The following is a 21,739-nucleotide window of genomic DNA, read 5'->3' as shown; positions in this document are numbered from 1 at the left end:
ACCAGTGATTCTTGCTCCTCCTAGTCTGAGTGTCCTTCGTGTGATATTTATTTTTTTTTGCAAACTCCAAGCAGGCTGTTATGTGTTTTTCACTGAGGAATGCGTTCCATCTAGCCACCCTGTCAAAAAACCCAGATTGGTAGAGGATTGAGCTGCACAATTAATCTTTAAAAAAATCGTGATCTCGATTCAACCCCATTGACGATCTCTATTGCAGAGTTTGCGGATTCTTTCATATAACAAGTGGAGAGACTTATCTGCTCACTCAGCTGTCAAAAGAAAACATCCCGGCAGTCTGCCAAGTTTTTAACATGAAACATTGTAACTAGCTCTTAGATCAAAAGGAATAAATGTGTGTCTAAAGAAACAATCCAGGCAGTCTGCCAAGTTTTTAACAACCTGTAAATGCAGGAAGTTTAACCACTTAAAGTCTAAATCTTTTTCTGACACTTCTTTCTTAAGTTAAAATCAATATTTTTTGCAAGAAAATTACTTGGAACCCCCAAACATTATATATATTTTAGCAGAGACCCTAGGGAATAATATTTTATGTCACACTGTATTTGCCCAGTGGTCTTTCAAACGCAATTTTTGGGGAAAAAATATACTTCAATGAATAAAAACAAAAAACGAAACAGTAAAGGTAGCCCAATTTTTTTTTTTTTTTTTTTTTTGTTTTAAGGTGAAAGCTGATGTTACGCCGCAAGAATCGTGAGAGAATCGCAAAATATTTTCTAAGCAAAGAAATCGTGATTCTCATTTTAGCCAGAATCGTGCAGCTCTAGTAGAGGACTACAGTCATAGTTGTCCTTCTAGAACTTTGTCCCATCTCCACACAGGATCTCTAGAGCTTAGTCAGTGTGACCCATCTGGTTCTTGGTCAGCTCTTACTAAGGCCTTTCTCCCCTGAATGCTCAGTCTTGACCAGCAACCAGCTCTTGGAAGAGTCCTGGTTGTGCCAATCTTCGATTTGAGAATTATTGAGGGCACTGTTCTTTGGGGAACCTTCAGTGCAGCACTTTTTGTAGTCTTCCCCAGCAGGCATTTCCTTTGGCCTCATGGCCTTTTCTCTGATACGGTATGCATTGTCAGCTGTGAGGCCTTTTAGCCCACGTTCACACTGAGGACCGGTTTTTGCAAAATTACAAACCAGCATTTCAGTCCAACTTGGGGGGCGACTTGACAGACATCTGTGCAGCCAACGCCAAAAGTAGTGCAGGAAATACTTTTGGGAACCAGTGCGGTGCCGCACCGATTCAGATGGTGCTGTTGCCGGCAATAGGCTGCGATTTGACATGTCAAAAAGCATGTCAAAACAGCTCGATGTGAACATGGGCTTATAGAGATGTGTGCCTTTCCAAAACATGTCCAATTAATTTAATTTACTACAGGTGGACTCCAATCAAGGTGTAGAAACCTCTCAGCAATGATTAAGAGAAATGGGAGGCACCTGAGCTAAATTTCAAGAATTGTTGCAAAGGGTCTGAATACTTATGGCAATGTGATCAGTTTTTTTTTTTACCATTTTTATACATTTGCAAACATTTCTAAAATTCTGATTTCACTTTGTCATTATGGGGTACTGAGTGTAGATTAATGAGGGGGGAAAAAATGAATTAAACTGCTTGCTGCCCACCCGTCAAATGACGGTGGGACAGTGCGGCTCTCATTCTGGGACGATGTCGTATGATGGTGTCCCAGAACGGTCGCTTTCACGCCACCTATGAGTGCTCATCAGTGCGGCATCTTAGTGCCTCCTCATCGATGCCGCCTCATCAGTGCCCACCAGTTCAGCCTATCAGTGGCCATCAGTGCTGCCTCATCAGTGCACATCAGTGAAGGCAAAAAATTACTTAGATAGAAAATATACTCACAGTAAAAAAGTAAACATTTTTTCCCCAAATTTTTGGTCTTTTTTTTAGTTAAAAAAACAAAAAAACAAAACGTAGCAGTGATTAAATACCACCAAAAAAAAGCTCTATTTGTGTGAAGAAAATGATAAAACATTTGTTTGGGTACAGTGTAGCACCCCCACGCAATTGTCACTCAAAGTGTGACAGCACTGAAAGCTAAAAAATGGCCTGGGCAGGAAAGGGGTGCAAGTGGTAAACAACTGCAGTATCGGGCTGCAACATAACAAAATTGAAAAAAAAAATGGAAGGGGGTCTGAATACTTTATGAATGCACTATGTGTGTGTGTATATATAGAGCTCAGATAATATAAAGATTCTGGTTGCTATTGGTAATAGATTTTCATTTTTTTTTTTTTTTTTTTTGCATGGTGTCTGTTTTATAAACCTCTAGTCACATTAATAGACCGTGCAACCAGAATATCTAATGTAGTTTATTGTTGCAGGCAGTTGCCAGCTTCACAGTCATGAAATACATTTTATTTATTCCTTCTTATGCAAGGTCATCACCCCTAAACGATCGGGCTGTTTCACAAAGCACCGCGCACCGTAAATATCCAGCTGCAAAGCAAGAGTGCAGCTTGTAAAAGCAAACTGGCCGGTACATATAAATGCAGCGCCTGTCTGCTCCCTCACCCCTGACCAGCTATCTGTGCCTGTGGACATGAGACACACGTTGTTTGTTTGCAGGGATCTGTATCTGTGTGAACTAGAAAGACAGCTCAGTGGCCATTGTATTGCTGATTTGAGATGCACCGGAGGCACGCTGTGTGCTGGCGAACTTTGTAGTCTGCATGCTAATAAGCCAAGCATTGAAATTGTACTCATTTCTCAGCACGCCCTCTCTCCCTCTACTCATCGCCAGTGGAAACTGCAGACACTAGGAAAATTAACTGTTTTTTTTTTTTTGTTTTTGTTTTTTTTGTTTGTGTTTTTTTTTTTTTTAAACTTTGTTTTATTTAATTATTGCACAAATACAGTTTTGAGTACCTATGATTTATGTTCAAGCTGTAATACATGAAAGGCATGTTATTAGGTGTGTGGCTGAAAGGTTAAGCAAGAAATCCTTCTATATGTTTTAGTATAAAAGTGTTTTTTACCTTAATGCTCTCTCTGCATTAAGGTAAAAAACCTGAGTGCAGCTCGCCCTCCCCTTATACTTGAGCCCAATCTCCTTCCAGAGATATGCATGAGAGTAGCAGCTCTCTCGGCTGACCACACCGCCTGGGATTTCGGTGCACCAGAGCCACTGTGTAGTGTGTTGGCTCATATGGAAGTTAGGAGCTCACCTGGTTTACAGGTATGCATTTTCAGCATTTATAAATAGATAGCAAATGTTTTGTGTTTTTTAGAGATGTTCATCATTTTATTGCCCCTGCATACCCCTTAAAGAGGAGCTCCAGACTCCTTCAGAAAAAAATAAGTCAACAGCTACAAATACTGTAGCTGCTGACTTTTAATATAAGGACCCTTACTTGTCCAGGGATCCTGGGATGTCCTCACCCAAGCCAATTCTTCAGTCGGCTTTGGGTGCAGGCGTCGGCATCTCTAGTAAGGGAAACAGGAAGTGAAGCCTTGTAGCTTCATAGCCGGTTTCCCACTGTGCACGTGCGAGCCGTGCTGTGCCTTGTGAATGGTCCCATAGTCTTCTGGGACCTGTAATGTGCAAACAAATGTTGCCTTCCCCTTTTGAGTGGAGCTCTGCTTTTAACTAAATCAAGCTTTTAAATAAAACATAGCTGCGCTCTTGAGCGTCTGTGGCGTTAGACTAAGTCACAGCAAAATTTCAGCCAATATAAATCTGCCTTCCAAAAATACCATTCCGTCCTCCACACTGCCAAACAGACCTACTTTATCGCTCTCATTAACACCCTCTCACACAGTCCCTGTCAACTCTTTTTTACCTTTACCACTTCGTCCTCCATTACCTCCACCTTCATCTGTCACTTTTGCACCTGGGATGACATGGATGTGTGGTCACAGGGATACCTTCCTTTATACAGAGTAAGGATGAGCTCCAGCATGTTCGCATGCTGCACATGCCAACCCCGCCAGAAATTCGCAATGCGCCGCGCTAATCACAGGCAGTGAGACATTTCCCAATCTCTGCAGCCGCACATCGGGAAATGCCTCATTGCCTGTGATTAGCGCAGTGCCGAGTTCCTGGCGGGCTCGGCACGTGCAGCATGCGAACACGCCGGAGCTCATCCTTAATACTGAGCGATCACAGGAGCCGAGAGGGGCACTCTCAGCGGTGGACGTTAAGGTTTAGTACCCCCTCCAGAGAGCCTGATATAGATAGAGGTCTATGTGCTTGCTTGGAATTTAAGACTGGTATATCTTTTTATCTATATGTGCTTGCAGACTGCAGATTTTGACTAATCCTATTTCAATTAAGTAAGTAAAGAATAACTGCATTAAAACGTTTCAGAAATGGGTCAGGTTAAATGTATTCCCTGTGCAGTTATTGTAAACTTTTTGCAATAAAAACATAACAAAAAAATAAAAATCTATGAAGCATGCCTTTTCCATGGGTGGCCAGACTTTTTTTTCATACAACTGTATGCATACTTTCTAATAATTTCATGTCGTAGGAATTAGGGGAACGGATGTGGGCCCCTTTAAGGGCAGTAGCTGGCTGCTCTCACATTTGGGAGCTTGCTGGCTTGTTGTAGGTTTATTGTATTAGTTGTCAGCCCCAGGACATTTACAGCTGTGTATACTCTACGGAGTACATGTCTGTTACAGAGTTTTTCAACCTGGTGTCAGTTTGAACAGGCATCGGCTCCCCGAGCCTTCTGGGTTTGACCTTGCAAAGATTTCCTAGGCGAGAGGTTGAACAGGGATAATCATTGTAATTTACATACATTAACGCCCATCTCCATTCAGTCACAGCATGTTGGCTTAACTGGCCACTGCTTCTAGAATGACATACTTTTTGAAAAATATTTTTTCCAGTTAGACCCGTTCACTCGAGTTGGTGGGTTAAGCGCAGCACTTTGTTCTATGCATAGCAAAGTAAGTCATTTAGGATCGCACCTTATAGTACAGTGCGTGCCCTTTACTGTGCTGCAAGGCACTGCAATGTACATAATGCAGGATCAGTTTTGTCTGCTGCCATGCATTGAACTGAATGAGTTTAATGCAACACACAAATTACCACGTTAACATGCCTATGGTATAGTACCCCAGTGGAATGAGCAGGTGGGAAAGGACCCCTAATTTATTTAAAATTTTTCTTCAAGTTTGTAAAAAAATTTAATCGCCAGAAACAACGCAATCTTTCACCTTACAAGCCCGATCATTCATCAAAGTTCAGTCAAACGTGCAGTTGAATGTGGACAATGAAGTCCACATTCAAGCACAGGCCAGGTTTACACTGCTACAATTTGATTGTGATCCAATTTTCAGTGCAGTTTGAATGTGGTGATGTTTTGTGATTTCAGAAAAAAATTGAGTTTTGCCTAGCTTTAAATCATCTTTTTTAAATAATTTTCATCAAAAATGGAAATCGGTTACATAGTTGGTAAAGTTGAATTAAGACACCAGTCCAACCAGTTCATCCTGTGTGTGTGTCTGCCAATAATTTCCCATATCCCTGTATATTGCATTCACTAAGATGCCCATTTTAATATTTTTTTTTTTTTAAGCTATCAACACTCCCTGCTGACACCACCACTTGTGGAAAGGAGTTGCGCATCCTTACTGCTTAGACAGTGAAGAACCCTCTAAGCAGTTTAAGGTTAAACTACTTCTCCAGTTTTAATGAGTGGCCACGTGTCTTTTTAAGCTCCCTGAGACTGAATTGTTCCCTATGCTAGAATCACTATATGGTATTTGTATATCACTATTGTATCTCCTGTCAAGCATCTCTTCTCCAGGAAGAATACGTTTAATGCTTGCAGTGGTCCCTCATAACAAATGTCCTCCGGTCCCCTTATTCGCTTTGTTGCCCTCACCTGAACTCTCTCCAGCTCATTCTTCCTGGACTGGTGACCAGAGCTGGATGGCACACATCAGATGTGAGACCTAGGAAAAGTGTGTGCCGCTCAGGCTGGGTGGGGGGCGGTGTGTATGTGGTTCGATACATCCGCAGCTGCTGAAGTGCTGACAGGGGATTGAACCCATTCAGGCTCCTGTGGAGATTCAAGGAAAAAAGAGGGAGCCTCTAAGGCCCCATTCACACCCGAGTGTTTTGTAGCTTGGAGCCTGAAGCTACAAAACCCTGGAGGGGGAAAAAAATCTATTCTCTATGGAGATGGTTCACATCTCCACTCCAAACGCCTGAAGCTCAAACAAGTTCTGGAGCTTCTTTTTAGGCAGATTACAGGCATTTTTCTTTTTATATTGGCGACCATTTGACCTGTACAAAATTGCGGCAAAAATGCGCGTCTTTCTGCCTAAAAAAGATGCACACAGTTGTGAATGCAGCCTAAAAGTTGCACATCCACGGTGTTCTGGAATATTAAATAGTGGCAACCTCAGCTTGGACTCCTGCCAGACCACATACCCAACGCGTTTCACTCTGCCCCCTGCAGCTTAGTCATGGGGAATACTCCAGATGTGGCCAGACCAGAGTTTTGTACAGTTTCATCTCTGGAGTAAATCCCCCCTCTTTTATGTGAAGGAAGTGTACCTGTCCTTTTTATCATGTATTGTAATATTTGGCTTGCAGTAGCTTGGCGATGTATTCCACCTTGACGGAAATCTGATCAGATCAGTTTTTTACAGTATAACATTGCATGTATTGTCATCATTATGTCCTTGTGCTGAATGCAAACTGATTTAGTAGCATTGGAAACCCCCCCCCCCCTTTTTTTTTTTTTTTTAGGTTTACACTGCTGCAATCTGATTTTTATACAATTTTCAGTGCAGTTTGAATGTGGTTTGCATCTTCTGTGGGGTTAAAATCAACGCACCAAAGTAGCACTGGGACTTTTTCCAAAATCGCGCAGTGCTGAGTTGCATTCATGTGAACGGGCACTTTAGAAAACAAAGTGATTTCCATTGTCATGTGGCCATAGGATTCACTCCCACCTGGAAGATTTGCCCAAAGCCCTGCTTAGTCTGGCTGCAAGGGGTCATGGAAAAATCCATTTCATACTAATGTCGAGTTTCGGCCCTCCTCACCTATGCACCGTCACTGTTTGCTTGGTAGCATTAACAGATTACATAAAGATTTGACTTGTTGCCTCCATTTTTCTCTGAAGCAATGTTTTGTTTACGATAATGCATATTTATGGATTTTTGAATAACAGCAGATTTTATATTCTGTTTATCAAAGGTGTTTTTTTGATGTAGAAGTGTATCTTGTGCCCATGAATAACGCTCTTTCTCTCCTGCTTGTTTAGATCCCATTAAGACAGCTCAGGGCTCACTGTCGCTAAAGGCTTATCGGCTGACTCCGAAACTGATGGAAGTCTGCAAAGAGAAAGACTTCAGTGTGGAAGGGTACGTGTTCCCAGTGTCTGCGTGTTGCTTGTTTCTCACGCAACGTATGGTTGCATTAAAGACATTCGCTCCATGTATGGACTGCTTAAAGTGGAGCTCCAGGCTCTTTCAGAAAAAAATGACTATAGCTGCTGACTTTTAAAATGGTTGTAAACCCTTTACAACCACTTTTGCCTACAGGTAAGCCTATAATGCTTACCTGTAGGTACCGTGAATTTCTCCTAAACTTGCACAGTTTAGGAGATATTCACTGTATACACATGTGCCGACGTCATCGGCACATGCACACTGAAGAAACTGCTCATACGTTGCTATTTCTTCAGCTGCTGTGCCGTTACCGTTGGCTCCCGCATGCGTGCGCTGGAGTGACGTCATCACGGCTCCGGCAAATCATAGCGCTGGAGCCCGCAATCCCGGAAGTAACGCTCCGTAGACATGTCGCCCGTCACATCGGTGTGCGGGGACTGCTGCAACAGCTTCATTCTAAGATAAGTATTTCATAAAGAGCTAGTATGTGATGCATAGTAGCTCATTATGCCTTTTGTCTTGCAGGTTGTTTTTTTGTTGCTTTGTTTTTCTAGGGTTTACAACCACTTTAATAGGGCAATCCACGAATCCAGTGGTGTCTTCACCCAGATTTTTTAATCGGCTATTAGGTGTTGCCGCTGCCATCTTGCAGCTTCACAGCCGGTTCCCTACTGCACAGAGCCTTGTGTATGGCCTGGTGGGGGGGGAGGCTTTAGCTGAACTTCCGATTGAGTTTGCCCTGGCTCCCCCCTTTGTGCGGGGGGCGAGTAGGCAAACAAGCGGAGCTTTCCCTTTAAGGCTTGGTTAGTTGATTGCCTGCTGATGGGGCAAGATATATACCTGCTGGAGTTTAGCTTTACCTCCTTTTTATCCATAGCTTTGTCAGAAGCAAACAGCATTCATGAACAATCTGGATGCCAGTTTTTCTGCCTGCCTTTGATTGCTCAGCTAAGTACTTGACATACTGCCATATACATTTATCAGCAAATCATCACAATATTTCTCTGCCTGTTCTTGACTTGTTAGTGGCCCTGCACACATGAGGGCTTTATGCCTGCAGTGTGATCTGTTTCTCCCAGTGAATACATGATTTTGCAATGAAATTGTTTCCCCACACTGGATTGAAATGAGTTGAAGATATTAAACAGGCTGGGGTGTGGGTCAGTGGCATGGATTGGTGTTTTATACAAGGCCTAAGGGATTTATGTCATGTTCTGTTTTTGGATGGGTACAAGTGATTTGAATTAGTAGCAGTCTAATATTTTTGGGGGCTGTAGCGATGAGACTTCTGCACAGTAATTTAACTCTTTTCCACTGGCCACAAGACAATAACAAAGATAACATTCTTTACCATCTAGATTCTCCAAATATATGTTCCTTCTACATTATAAAGGCTTCACTGGGGGACATCATCAAATCACTTTTGGCTAATGACATTACTATGTGTGGTAGCTGGAAAGCAGTCTGGTGGGGAGTTTTTACTACTGTAGATTTAAATATAAGAAGCCAGCCCCGTGATTGTCTGCAAGCAACCATACAAGACTGAAAGATCTGTTTTTGGTTCCTGTATCTTTAAATAATTTTCAATCCCTTGACATGAAGGTCCCTTGCCAAAAAAAAAAATATTTTAGAAAAGGAGAAGTTGAAACCTTTGATTGTCACTACTAGCACAGGATGTCAGAGGAAGTTTCCCAGAGGGGACAGAATACAGTGTAAACTTAAGGTTCTAACACAGTGGTCTCCAAACTGTCTCTCCTGGGCCAGATATGGAACTTTGCTTGCCTTTTATCTGGCCCTTGCAACACCATTCCATCTACAGACGCCGATGGCGGGGCACGGTTCCTCCCAACAGACGCCGATGGCGGGGCACGGTTCCTCCCAACAGACGCCGATGGCGGGGCACGGTTCCTCCCAACAGACGCCAATGGCGGGGCACGGTTCCTCCCAACAGACGTCAATGGCAGGGCACGGTTCCTCCCAACAGACGCCTATGGCGGGGCACGGTTCCTCCCACTGGCCAGTCAAATTGCCCTCTGTTTAGAAAGTTTGGAGATCCCTGTTCTAACTCTTCATTAATGTATTCATAAAAAAACTTGTAACAATATTTAAGCAGTTTGTTCCTGCATGCCAGTTCCCTATCTGAGGGTCTATTAGTATTTTCCGAACTTTGAAATTACATGTAGTGTAATATCTGGTTTATCCTAAAGTCATATTGTCAGTCGCGTGACAAAAATCCAAATGCAAGTCCTATTCAGAAATAAAGCTATTGTGCTCCCCTCTCACTTGGCTGTGTCTCCTACCTCTCTAAAGTTTCCAGCACTGCATCCTCCTTTGGATACCTACCCGACATGTGGAATACTGAAGAGGTTGTAGCACTGCAAAGGTAGGAGGCACGGTCACTGGAGCAAAAAAGTCTTATAGGCCTTTGGCAGAGGGCACGAATTAGGATTTATCATGTTCTTTCTGTTCCATGGAGTTTGCAGGAAGTCCAATTAATACAGCTGAAAGTCATGGATTGCCATGTTTTGATCAATTGTAACCTGTCTCTTGTCTACAGATTGAAAAAGGCAAACATTGCCTTCGAAAACATGTTCGAAGAGGTTCCGATTGTCATTAAGAACTCTCATCTCATCAACGTGCTGATCTGGGAGCTGGATAGAAAGGCACCTGTGACCGAGAAACATGAGCTCCTTAGTCTGTCCAGCAGGTGAGAATGGGATTATCTAAACCATAAAGCCCCCTTTTCCTAAATAGTAGCATTGGCTTAAAGCAACTGTATTTTCTAGCATAAAAACAGTGAAATGTGCCATCGTGTTAAAGAATAATTTGCTTTTCCTGTGACTTACAACTGAAAGGTTTGCTCTCTTACACAGTATTTTGCTGTCACTGCTATACGATACTTTTAGGTGTGTCAGATGGTGTGTCCACCACTCCGCCCTGAGATTTTATTTTCTGGCTCCTACATTGACTACAAAAAGGCCAAGTATATGAGTGTCAACAACTGATAGGTCCAGCTGCCTCCATGTTTGACTATCTGACCGATGTCCTGAATGAGCCCTGCTACACATTAAGTTTGTCTTAGTGGTTGCAAACCTCAGACATGAAATATGAACAAAGCGTTTCCGTCTATGTGCTTGTCTATATATATATATATATATATATATATATATATATATATATAATTTTTTTTTTTATGTACTTCCACCTACAGGGGGCGCGTGCACCCCCAGCAGGCCGCTTCTGCTGTGATTAATCACAATAGAAGCCAATCTGCGGTTGCCGGGCACTGGATGTCCGTCGGCACCCACCGGCCGTGGGTAAAATGCACAGAACGGAGATCTGCCTATGTAAACAAGGCAAATTTCCATTCTGACGGGGGAAGGGATGGATTTTCTGTCCCTGCAAAGCACGGAAAATCAATCTCTTCCCCTAGTAAAAGCAGTACACAAAAACATTGGCTGGCACACAGATAACCCTTTGGTCGCCCTAAATGTTTAAGCCCCTCCCAGCCCGTGTCATTATTACAGTGACAGTGATGTATGAGTTGCTGATCGCCACCATTACTAGTATAAAAAAATTAAATAAATAAAAATTTCATAAATATATACCATGGCTTCTAGATGCTATCATTTTCACATAAACCAATCAATATAGGCTTATTGGGATTTTTTTTTTATACTGAAAATATGTAGCCGAATACATATTGGCCTAAATTTATGAATAATTTTGATTTTTTTTTTTTTTTTTTTTTTTTAGATTTTATTTTTTTATTGGCTGTGTTTTATAGCAGAAAGTAAATATTGTTTTAATGTAATCATTTCCATCTCCTGGGCTTTTGATTGAAAGATGGACCCAGCACAGCAGAACATACACCCGTCTCATTACAGTGAATTCTCAGTAAAGGGAGGAGGACCCTAGAAATTATAGTATCAATTAAGCCGTACACATGACTGAAGTACATGCACTGCTCATTAAAAAAAAATAAAGTAAAATGGTAGTGAGGGGGAAGAGGATGCATCTGGGAGCTTGCAAAGGATCTAAACAGGAGGATTAAAAGCACAGTAAGAAACAATATTTAATCAAAATAATTAGAGCGTTATGTTAATGGTTTAGTGTTACTTAAAACATTGTTGGCGCTCACTACAGAGGCCTTCGTTGGGCTCACTAGTTTATAGAGAGCTGCCCTTGCTGCTGCTAGCCTGCTAATGATCCTTTAAACTAATGGCTACTCTCCACCAACCCATCAATAAACTGGTGCCCAGCTCTCCACCAACCCATCAATAGATTAGTGGCCAGCTCTCCACCAACCTATCAATAGACCAGTAGCCAGCTCTCCACCAACCCATCAATAGATTATGGCCAGCTCTCCACCAACCTTTCAATAAACTCGTGCCCAGCTCTCCACCAACCCATCAATAGACCAGTGGCCAGCTCTCCACCAACACATCAATAGACCAGTGGCCAGCTCTCCACCAACACATCAATAGACCAATGGCCAGCTCTCCACCAACACATCAATAGACCAGTGGCCAGCTCTCCACCAACACATCAATAGACCAGTGGCCAGCTCTCCACCAACACATCAATAGACCAGTGCCCAGCTCTCCACCAACCCATCAATAAACTAGTGCCCAGCTTTCCACCAACCCATCAATAGACTAGTGCCCAGCTCTCCACCAACCCATCAATAGATTAGTGGCCAGCTCTCCACCAAACACATCAATAGACCAGTGGCCAGCTCTCCACCAAACACATCAATAGACTAGTGGCCAGCTCTCCACCAACCCATCAATAGATTAGTGGCCAGCTCTCCACCAAACACATCAATAGACTAGTGCCCAGCTCTCCACCAACCCATCAATAGACTAGTGGCCAGCTCTCCACCAACCCATCAATAGACTAGTGGCCAGCTCTCCATCAACCACATCAATAGACTAGTGACCAGCTCTCCACCAACACATCAATATTCGGAGTCACTGTACAGAACAGTTTTACAAAGTAGCAGCCATCAGGACATGGGAGATCACTTCATTAAAGGCAGGTTATATCCTGGTGCTGCATTGCCAAAAAACAATTTAAAGGATAAGTTCACCTTTCATAATGTTACATGTTACTAAATCAGCAGCTCCCAAACCCCCAAGACCCTTTGTGACAGTGGGCAGGGGGGATCTTCTTTCTGCACCCGCTGTCACAATTTTAAAACGTGGTCGTGCAGTTTGACAGTTCCGAATCGCAAGTCTCACCCCATTACTGGCAATGGACCCATTCATATTGCTGCGGTTTATGTTGCAGCAATTATGAAAGGTTCCTACATGACTTTTTACTGATTGCATTGCGACCTGCATAGACTTCTGTTAAATGAAATCACAAGCTGCAATGAAATTGGCAGTGCAAGTCGCACTGATGTTTAGCTTTGAAATCGTGCTGAAGTAGCGTGATTTCAAAGCTGCACTGGTTTGAATGGGGGCTCAGAGTTCTGTCAGTGAAAGAACTACAACTACCATCAACCACTGAAGCAGATGGCTTGCAGTTCTCAAAGAACTAGGAGGGCGCTGGTGATCACTCGATTAAATTGATTCTTCCTGCCATTCAGTAACTACCCATATGAGGTATAGGCAGACGGCTACACTGACCGTCTGTAGCAGGCTGACGCTGCACTTGCGTTCTGCTGATCGTGGATGCAATGCTTTTCAGGCTCCTAATAATTAAAAAAAAAAAAAAAAAAAAAAATCACCTTTTTTTTTTTACCTGCAAAAAGATGTGCATTTATTTTTTTTCTTTCTAAAAAGAACTTATCCTTTAAACTTCAGCTTTGAAATGTTTTAAATTGGCATGGATCTCGCTTATCTGTGTGTGTGAAAATAGCATAGTCTGCGCTGCCTTTTAGAAAATGATTACATCCATATCTACCATGTCGATTTTGGAATGGGTGCTTGATGCTGATTGGCTGTTGTAGCATTGTACAGAAATTTCCTTTTTTTTTTTTTGACTCAATAAATAAGGGTCATTGTTTAGATGTAGATGGTGTTTACATAGGAGATTTTTTTACTTTATTCCCTGTAGGTTTTAGCAGCAGGATTGTATTCCTGTGTATAGCACTCGGTGCTCGGCACATATAATACTTGTGATCTCCACATTAGATCTCTATTTTCGGAAGCCTCAGGCCGTTTTAGTGCCTCCTGGCCATGTTCCCGCCTTATCGTGACTTGTAGACATCACCTTATTATAATTTTTCTGCCGCTCCTTAGCTGGAAGACGTACAAGCTACCTCAGAACTACAGCCAACGGTGCCTGACAGGCACAGATGTGTTCCCTGATTCATGAAGCTTTTATATACTAACTCAACAAGGGTAGAAAGTGATGGCTACGGTTCAGCTTAGGGCAGCGGGCTACCATTTATTGCTCTGTGGCGGTAGGGAATAATATCGGCCGCTGCCAAAGACATTTACCATTTCACATCTCCGAAATCGAATTCCGCACAATGTATATATTGAATGAAATACTTGTTATCCGGCGGGCCAGTAAGACACACTATAGATCATCTTATTGGCTTTGAAAAATGTCAGTTTGTTACAGTTTTCCCCGGGATGAAAATGGGCTGTGAATGTAAACCTATAACAGCGAGGCGGAGGGGCGCTATGGCTGGGCCTAACGCTTGTGAGCTGATCCAGCGGTATTATAAGACTAAGCTAATATAATGTCATTCTACACACCATAAAGCCATCCCGTCTGGATCTGTGTTTTCCTTTAACAAAAAACGTATGGCTTCTTTCTCTGCTCACTTAAGTAGATTACGGCAGAAAAAGTCCGTTGTAAATTTTTTTGTTTTGGTTCTACTACTTGGCCATGACATTTAATTGCAGGCTTCCCGGCAGCTGTAGGGTTAAGCCGAAGACATAAATGCTGGATAAAGTACCTCTTCATATGTTCCTCTTAGCGGGCTGCCCTCCCCCTTTTCCTGCACAGTGTCCGCTTGATCCAGCGGCTTTTATAGACGGTGTTCACACGTTCGCTGTCTGTAGCCAAGTTTCTTGGCCTGCAACTGTTTTTATGGAAGTGGGGTGTAGCCCATTAATGTAACTGTGCATTCTGACATTGGAGATGAATATATATATATATAAAAAAATCTATTGTGCGTATGTGTCAGGTAAGAGCGCTCAGTGCGGGACCTGATATGTTGAAGTGGAGTCTTTTAAAGCAAAGTTTCTGGACCCCACAGGACAAATAATAAATCATTACAGGCAAATTCACACCTGCACCAGTACTATGTGAATTGAGGCTTACGTTTCACTGCAAAGCACTATTGTTTTCTTCGTTGTGAGGATGTTGGAAAAAAGAGCCCGATGACCCCAGCCTGTGTGAGACTGTGAAATAATACACATGCAGCTTGGAGTTGTATGTACAGTGGATATAAAAAGTCTACACACTCCTGTTAAAATATCAGGTTTCTGTGATGTAAAAAAATGAGACAAAGATAAATAATTTCGGAACTTTTTCCGCCTTTTAAAGTGGTTGTAAACCCTTTTTGTTGACTTTTACCTATAGGTAAGCCTAGAATAAGGCTTACCTATAGGTAGTGGAAATACCTCCTAAATGTGCGCCGTTTAGGAGATATTTCACTTGTAGTCCGCCGATGTCATCAGCGCATGCGCTGTGAAGAGACGGACCACTGTGCCGTAGCTTCTCCCAGCGTGTGACGTGACTGACGGTTCCCACGTGCATGCAACTCCGGCCAGTCACAGAGCCAGAGTCCGTGGCCCTGGAAGGAAGAGGGGCGAAGATGAATGCGGCCTGCACAGGGGACAGCACGGGCTTTGTTTGCAGGTAAGTGTTATATAATGGGCTAGTATGCGATGCATACTAGTCCATTATGCTTGTCATTTGCAGGCCTTGCGGGGAGCAAATAGGAGGTAAAGCCCATCGGGGTTTACTTCCTCTTTAATGTGACCTTTAAACTGTACAACTCAATTGAAAAACAACTGGAAATCTTTTAGGGGGGGGATGAGGAAGTAAAAATAAAAAATAATGTGGTTGCATAAGTGTGCACACCCTCTTGTAACTGGGGCTGTAGCTATGTTCAAAATTAGGCAATCACATTAAAGCTCATATTAAATAGGAGTCAGTACACACCTGCCATCCTTTTAAAGCACCTTTGATTAACCCCAAATAAAGTTTAGCTGTTCTAGTAGGTCTTTCCTGACATTTTCTTAGTCGCATCCTGCAGCAAAGCCATGGTCCGCAGAGAGCTTCCAAAGTATCAGAGGGATCTCATTTGTTACAAGGTATCAGTCAGGAGAAGGGTACAAAAGAATTTCCAAGGCATTAGATATACCATGGAACACAGCGAAGACAGTCATCAAGTGGAGAAAATATGGCACAACGGTGACATTACCAAGAACTGGACGTCCCTCCAAAATTGATGAAAAGACGAGAAGAGAACTGGTCAGGGAGGCTGCCAAGAGGCCTACAGCAACATTAAAGAAGCTACAGGAATATCTGGCAAGTACTAGCTGTGTGGTACATGTGACCATAATCTCCTGTATGCTTCATATGTCTGGGCTATGGGGTAGAGTGACAAGACGGAAGCATTTTCTTACGAAGAACATCATCCAAGCACGGCTAAATGTTGCAATTTTTTCAACACATCTGAAGTCTCACAAAATTATGTGGGAAAATGTGTTCTGGTCTGATGAAACCAAGGTTGAACTTTTTGGCCATAATTCCAACAGATATGTTTGGCGTAAAAACAACACTGCGCATCACCAAAAGAACACCATACCCACCGTGAAGCATGGTGGTGGCAGCATCATGTTTTGGGGCTGTTTTTCCTCAGCTGGAACAGGGGTCTTAGTCAAGGTAGAGGGAATTATGAACCGTTCCAAATACCAGTTAATATTTGCACAAAACCTTCAGGCTTCGGCTAGAAAGCTGAACATGAAGAGGAACTTCATCTTTCATCATGACAACAACCCAAAGCATACATCCAAATCAACGATGCAATGGGCATATTAGCACTTATAAAAAAAGTTATTAGGCTGATTTTACACAGTGCACCTGCAACTGTACTGCAGGTTAGCTGCACTGGGCCAAAGACTATTATATCCTGCAGGTTCGGTGCACTTTCAGAAAGTGCACCACACCCGCAAGATGTAATAGAAGTCTATGGCTCAGTTTAGCTAAGCCGCAGGAAAGCCGCAAGGTGCACTGTGAAAAATCGTCCTAATAACTTTTTTTTTTTTTTTTTTTAATAAGTGCTAATATTCCCCTGGCAAAAGTGCAGTGTGTATGTGTTGTTTAAAACACTGACCTTGCAGGTAAAGTGCATCCGTGTGAAAGCAGACTTCTAAGGTTCTCAGGACAGTAAACTGCTTTTGCGGTTTGAGGGGTGGTAAAACTCCATAGTTCATTGTGGCCCGCGACTGGTCAGCAAATCACTTAAGTGGCCCTCGCTGTTCAAAAGTTTGGGCACCCCTGGTGTAAAACAAAGGGGTTTTGTTTTTTTTTTTGTGCGGTGACAGTCACTTTAATGCTGTGTGATTATTGCAGGCAGCACACATCTCTCTCCATTTTCCTTACATGCGCTCTAGAATTGAACACACAGTTTAAATAAAGTGAAAAGGACGTGAAATGCAAGACTATTATGTTGGCATCGAAAGTAATAAAAAAAGCAGAAACCTTAATCGTGCTTAATTTTCAGCATGCTACGTCCAGTATAAAGAGCATTATGCTTTTTTTATGGCTTTTTTATTTGCTTTTAAGTAACTACTATATTGCTTTGGAAATCAGTCCATTCTGTAATTGTCATTTAATAATCAATAAAATATATAATATATGTATATGCAGCAATTACAGCTATCACCGAAAAAGATTGTGGTGTGTGTGGAAAAGTGTTGTCCCTTTTTATAGGAGCAGTGGGGGCGTATCGCGCAGATCTGTGGAAAAAGGGCCCCGTGCTCTTGGATCATACTTATCAGTTACTTCATGTCTCGCAGCACATCTGTTTTAGCTATCTGTTTCCAGGCCTCCGTTTCCCTGACGACGGAAGCAAACACTGCATTACCGCAAGTTCTAACAATAACTGCCTGTTCCACGGCCCAAGTCCCAGAGATTCATATAAAATCCGCTCATGCAGCTCGCCTTCTTTCAGAGTGTTTGTGTCGTTAAAAAAAAAAAAAAAAAAAAGTCATCTGTGGCTGTGGTACACAAGGAGAAATTTCGAGTCCTTTGCTCAGAGCTCGCTCCTTGTACCTTGTCACATATATATTTTTTTTTTTTTTTTGACTGACAGACACTGCTTCTGAAGTAGATGTTCAAGTTTGCGCTCCCGAGGATAGAAAAGGCAGCTAAATCCAAGTGGCACAGAGAGAGCTGACACTGATGCTCGGTGCTGTAAACCGCAGCTGGCAATGCCATACAAGAAACTGATTTCCTAAGACACACAGTATCTCACAAAAGTGAGTACACCCCTCACATTTTTGTAAATATTTTATTCTATCTTTTGATGTGACAACACTGAAGAAATGACACTTTGCTACAATGTAAAGTAGTGACTGTACAGCTTGTATAACAGTGTAGATTTGCTGTCCCCTCAAAATAACTCAACACAGCCATTAATGTCTAAACCGCTGGCAACAAAAGTGAGTACACCCCTAAGTGAAAAAAGTCCAAATTGGGCCCAATGAGCCATTTCCCCTCTCCCAATGTCATGTGACTCGTTAGTGTTACAAGGTCTCAGGTTGTGAATGGCGAGCAGGTGTGTTAAATCTGGTGTTATTGCTCTCACTCTCTCATACTGGTCACTGGCAGTTCAACATGGTACCTCATGGCAAAGAACTCTCTGAGGATCTGGGAAAAAAAAAGGAAATGTTGCTCTACATAAAGATGGCCTAGGCTATAAGAAGATTGCCAAGACCCTGAAACTGAGCTGCAGCACGGTGGCCAAGACCATACAGCGGTTTAACACGACAGGTTCCACTCAGAACAGGCCTCATCATGGTCGACCAAAGAAGTTGAGTGCATGTGTTCAGTGTCATATCCAGAGGTTGTCTTTGGGATATAGACATATGAGTGCTGCCAGCATTGCTGCAGAGGTTGAAGGGGTGGAGGGGTCAGCCTGTCAGTGCTCAGACCATACGCCGCACACTGCATCAAATTGGTCTGCATGGCTGTCATCCCAGAAGGAAGCCTCTTCTAAAGATGATGCACAAGAGCCTGCAAACAGTTTGCTGAAGACAAGCAGACTAAGGACATGGATTACTGGAACCATGTCCTGTGGTCTGATGAGACCAAGATAAACTTATTTGGTTCAGATGGTGTCGAGCGTGTGTCGCGGCAACCAGGTGAGGAGTACAAAGACAAGTGTGTCTTATCTACCGTCAAGCATGGTGGTGGGAGTGTCATGGTCTGGGGCTGTATGAGTGCTGCCGCCACTGGGGAGCTACAGTTCATTGAGGGAACCATGAATGCCAACATGTATTGTGACATACTGAAGCAGAGCATGATTCCCTCCCTTCGGAGACTGGACCGCAGGGCAGTATCCCAACATAACGACCCCAAACACACATCCAAGATGACCACTGCCTTGCTAAATAAGCTGAGGGTAAAGATGATGGACTGGCCAAGCATGTCTCAAGACCTAAACACTATTGAGCATCTGTGGAGCATCCTAAAAAGGAAGGTGGAGGAGCGCAAGGTCTCCAACATCCACCAGCTCCGTGATGTTGTCATGGAGGAGTGGAAGAGGACTCCAGTGGCAACCTGTGAAGCTCTGGTGAACTCCATGCCCAAGAGGGTTAAGGCAGTGCTGGAAAATAATGGTGGCCACACAAAATATTGACACTTTGGGCCAATTTGGACCTTTTCACTTAGGGGTGTACTAATTTTTGTTGCCAGCGGTTTAGACATTAATGGCTGTGTGTTGAGTTATTTTGAGGGAACAGCAAAGTTAATACACAAGCTGTACACTCACTACTTTACATTGTAGCAAAGTGTAATTCCTTCAGTGTTGTCGCATGAAAAGATGTAATAAAATATTTGCAAAAATGTGAGGAGTGTACGTTTGTGAGATACTGTACATACAAGCTTGTCAGACGTTCCTCTGTGTCTAAGTTGAGATTAGAAGCGGTGCAGTAGTCAGGATAGCTGTAGGTTCCTTCACTGGGAGACTTTCCCTATTTTAAGCACTCTGAGTCACGATTTACATATATGTGATGCGGGAACCAGCGCAATTCCAGTGCAGGTTCCCACACCGCATGTCACCTGCCACTGTTTCATGCTGACATCTGTGAACTATGTCATTTCCTCTTCTGGCTCTGCCGCCTCCCCACCCCCCCTTCTGCTCTCTGGGACCTGTGTGTGTCCCAGAAGAGGACAGGGCCATTCAGAAAGTGCTGCACCACTCGCGCATTAGGAAACGGATGAACAGATCGGCCTCGGGGGGGCTGACATCACGGGCTCCCTGGACAGGTAAGTGTCCTTATTAAAAGTCTTTTAAAAAAAACTTTTTTTTGTGGAACGCCGCTTTAAGTCTATCTGCTGTGGTGGCTAAAGGGACTTGTTTATTAATTCACAGATCTATGAATGACATGGTTTGGCACCATGTTACACCCAAAATAAAAAAGCGGATATAGCCTTTGAAAGCTAGTGCCACCTTTAACACCATGATACACCTATATATGCACGAGCCTGGCATTGCATCTGGATTCTATTGAACACAGTTGAAATGATTTTGAGGCTTATTTGCAAGAAAATAATAAGGTCTCATCATTTTTTCCTGTAATTGTGGGTGCGTTTATTATTTGTTTGCAAAAGGTGAATGTAGCTACGTTGTGCATAATGGTTCTCTAAAGATAATTTTTGCTTGCCAAACCCTGAACAAAAACAAATGAAAGCCCCTGTTAGAACGGCAGTAAATTTTTATTTAAAGTACATTATTGACCATATACATCTTGCCTTAGCCTCTTTTGGACACAAATCCCCTTCTTTCATTTTGTTGGATGTAATGAATAGACTTCTGTGGATAAACTGTTTAGTTGGCTCCCAAAAGCATCTGCTTGGCTCACGTATTTATAATATCCACCCATTATATTAGGACATTTCGGTGCTCTGTGCCTATTGCAGCTGTGTATAGGAAACATGTTTCATTTAGTAGCTAGCTGATGTCCTCAGAGGTACATATGTCTAACGTGGCTGTACATTGTTCTGTGGTATGCTTGCTGTCCCAGTCTGCTCATTTGAATATTTGGCAATTTTGACTTATTTTCTTCTTAATATATTTAAAACAGCCAATGGATATGGCTTGCAGACATAACGGTTAAAATTTAAAGTGGTTCCAAAGGCAGAATGTGGTGTTTTTATCTCTTTCTTGCATTCTGCAATTGAGGTGCAACTTTGTACTGTCAAGTTGCATTAAAGTCACACTGGTGTGATCCAGGGCTTAAGGGTTTGCAATCACTTTAGCCTGGGTTCACACACACATGTGAACACAGACATAGCATGTGATTCACACCACATTGCTGTGCTGATCACATGCGATGTATGTGATCCAGCCATACAATTGTATGGCTGGACTCGCGTTGGATTCGCACAAAAAAAAGTGCAGAAACTTTATTTTTTTTTTTTGGTTTTCCCCCGCACTGGAATAAGATCGCATGGGTGTTCACACCCATACGATCCGCTTCCTGTCCAAATTCACAGTCGGCACTGACATCTGTGAACCGATCTGGGGGTGTCATTAACTTTGTATTTACACCCGCACCAGTTCACAGAGGGCGGTGTGAACTGCCTCCGGGAGAGATTCGATGGGGGAACCGGCACTGGAATCGCTCTGGTTCCCACATCGCAATAGTGTGAACCCAGGTTTAAAGGAGAAAATCCACTGTGAAATTATTTAACATATATTGTTGCACAAGCCATTTTTTTTAATTTACATTTTTGTTAAAAAATATCTTTCCATTGTAATGTGTAGCTGCTTTGAGTTTTTCCAAAAGTGCCAGAAAATTCAAATGTTGCAGCTAGGGATACACCGATACGAGTATCTGTGCTGATACCAAGTATTTTCCCGAGTACTTGTGAAAATGTCCGCGATACTAAATCCGATACTTTGCGATGTGATTTGCGTCAATACAGAATAAATAGGCGTGAGTTGCACTGCAAAGAATGGCATGCAATCTGAACTGGAATGCATTGCGATTCCTGCCCGAATCGCATGCAATTTCCCCCATCGCTCCTGTGTGTGGATAGAAAGGGAAAAGCGCCATCTAGTGGAACCCACGAGTGCTGGTGTTGGAGAAAATGAGAGCATACTGTGCTGATAAAATTTTAGCACAGCATTGTCAACCCATGGACGGAAG

General features: G+C 42.8%; 1 protein-coding gene across 1 annotated transcript in view; it reads left to right on the top strand.

Annotated features, from left to right (window-relative positions):
- EIF3H (eukaryotic translation initiation factor 3 subunit H) overlaps positions 1–21,739 on the top strand; it is a 209,007-nt gene that overhangs the window by 161,732 nt on the left and 25,536 nt on the right. Inside the window, exons 4-5 of the mRNA XM_073632173.1 lie at positions 7,262–7,361; positions 9,946–10,095. Coding sequence (XP_073488274.1) covers positions 7,262–7,361; positions 9,946–10,095 — 250 coding nt within the window. The remainder of the gene's footprint in view (positions 1–7,261; positions 7,362–9,945; positions 10,096–21,739) is intronic.

Source organism: Aquarana catesbeiana, linkage group LG05 (genome assembly GCF_042186555.1).
Source record: "Aquarana catesbeiana isolate 2022-GZ linkage group LG05, ASM4218655v1, whole genome shotgun sequence".
Lineage (NCBI taxonomy): Eukaryota > Metazoa > Chordata > Amphibia > Anura > Ranidae > Aquarana > Aquarana catesbeiana.
The sequence above is the reverse complement of the archived record's forward strand: the minus strand, read 5'-3'. Positions and strand labels throughout refer to the sequence as shown.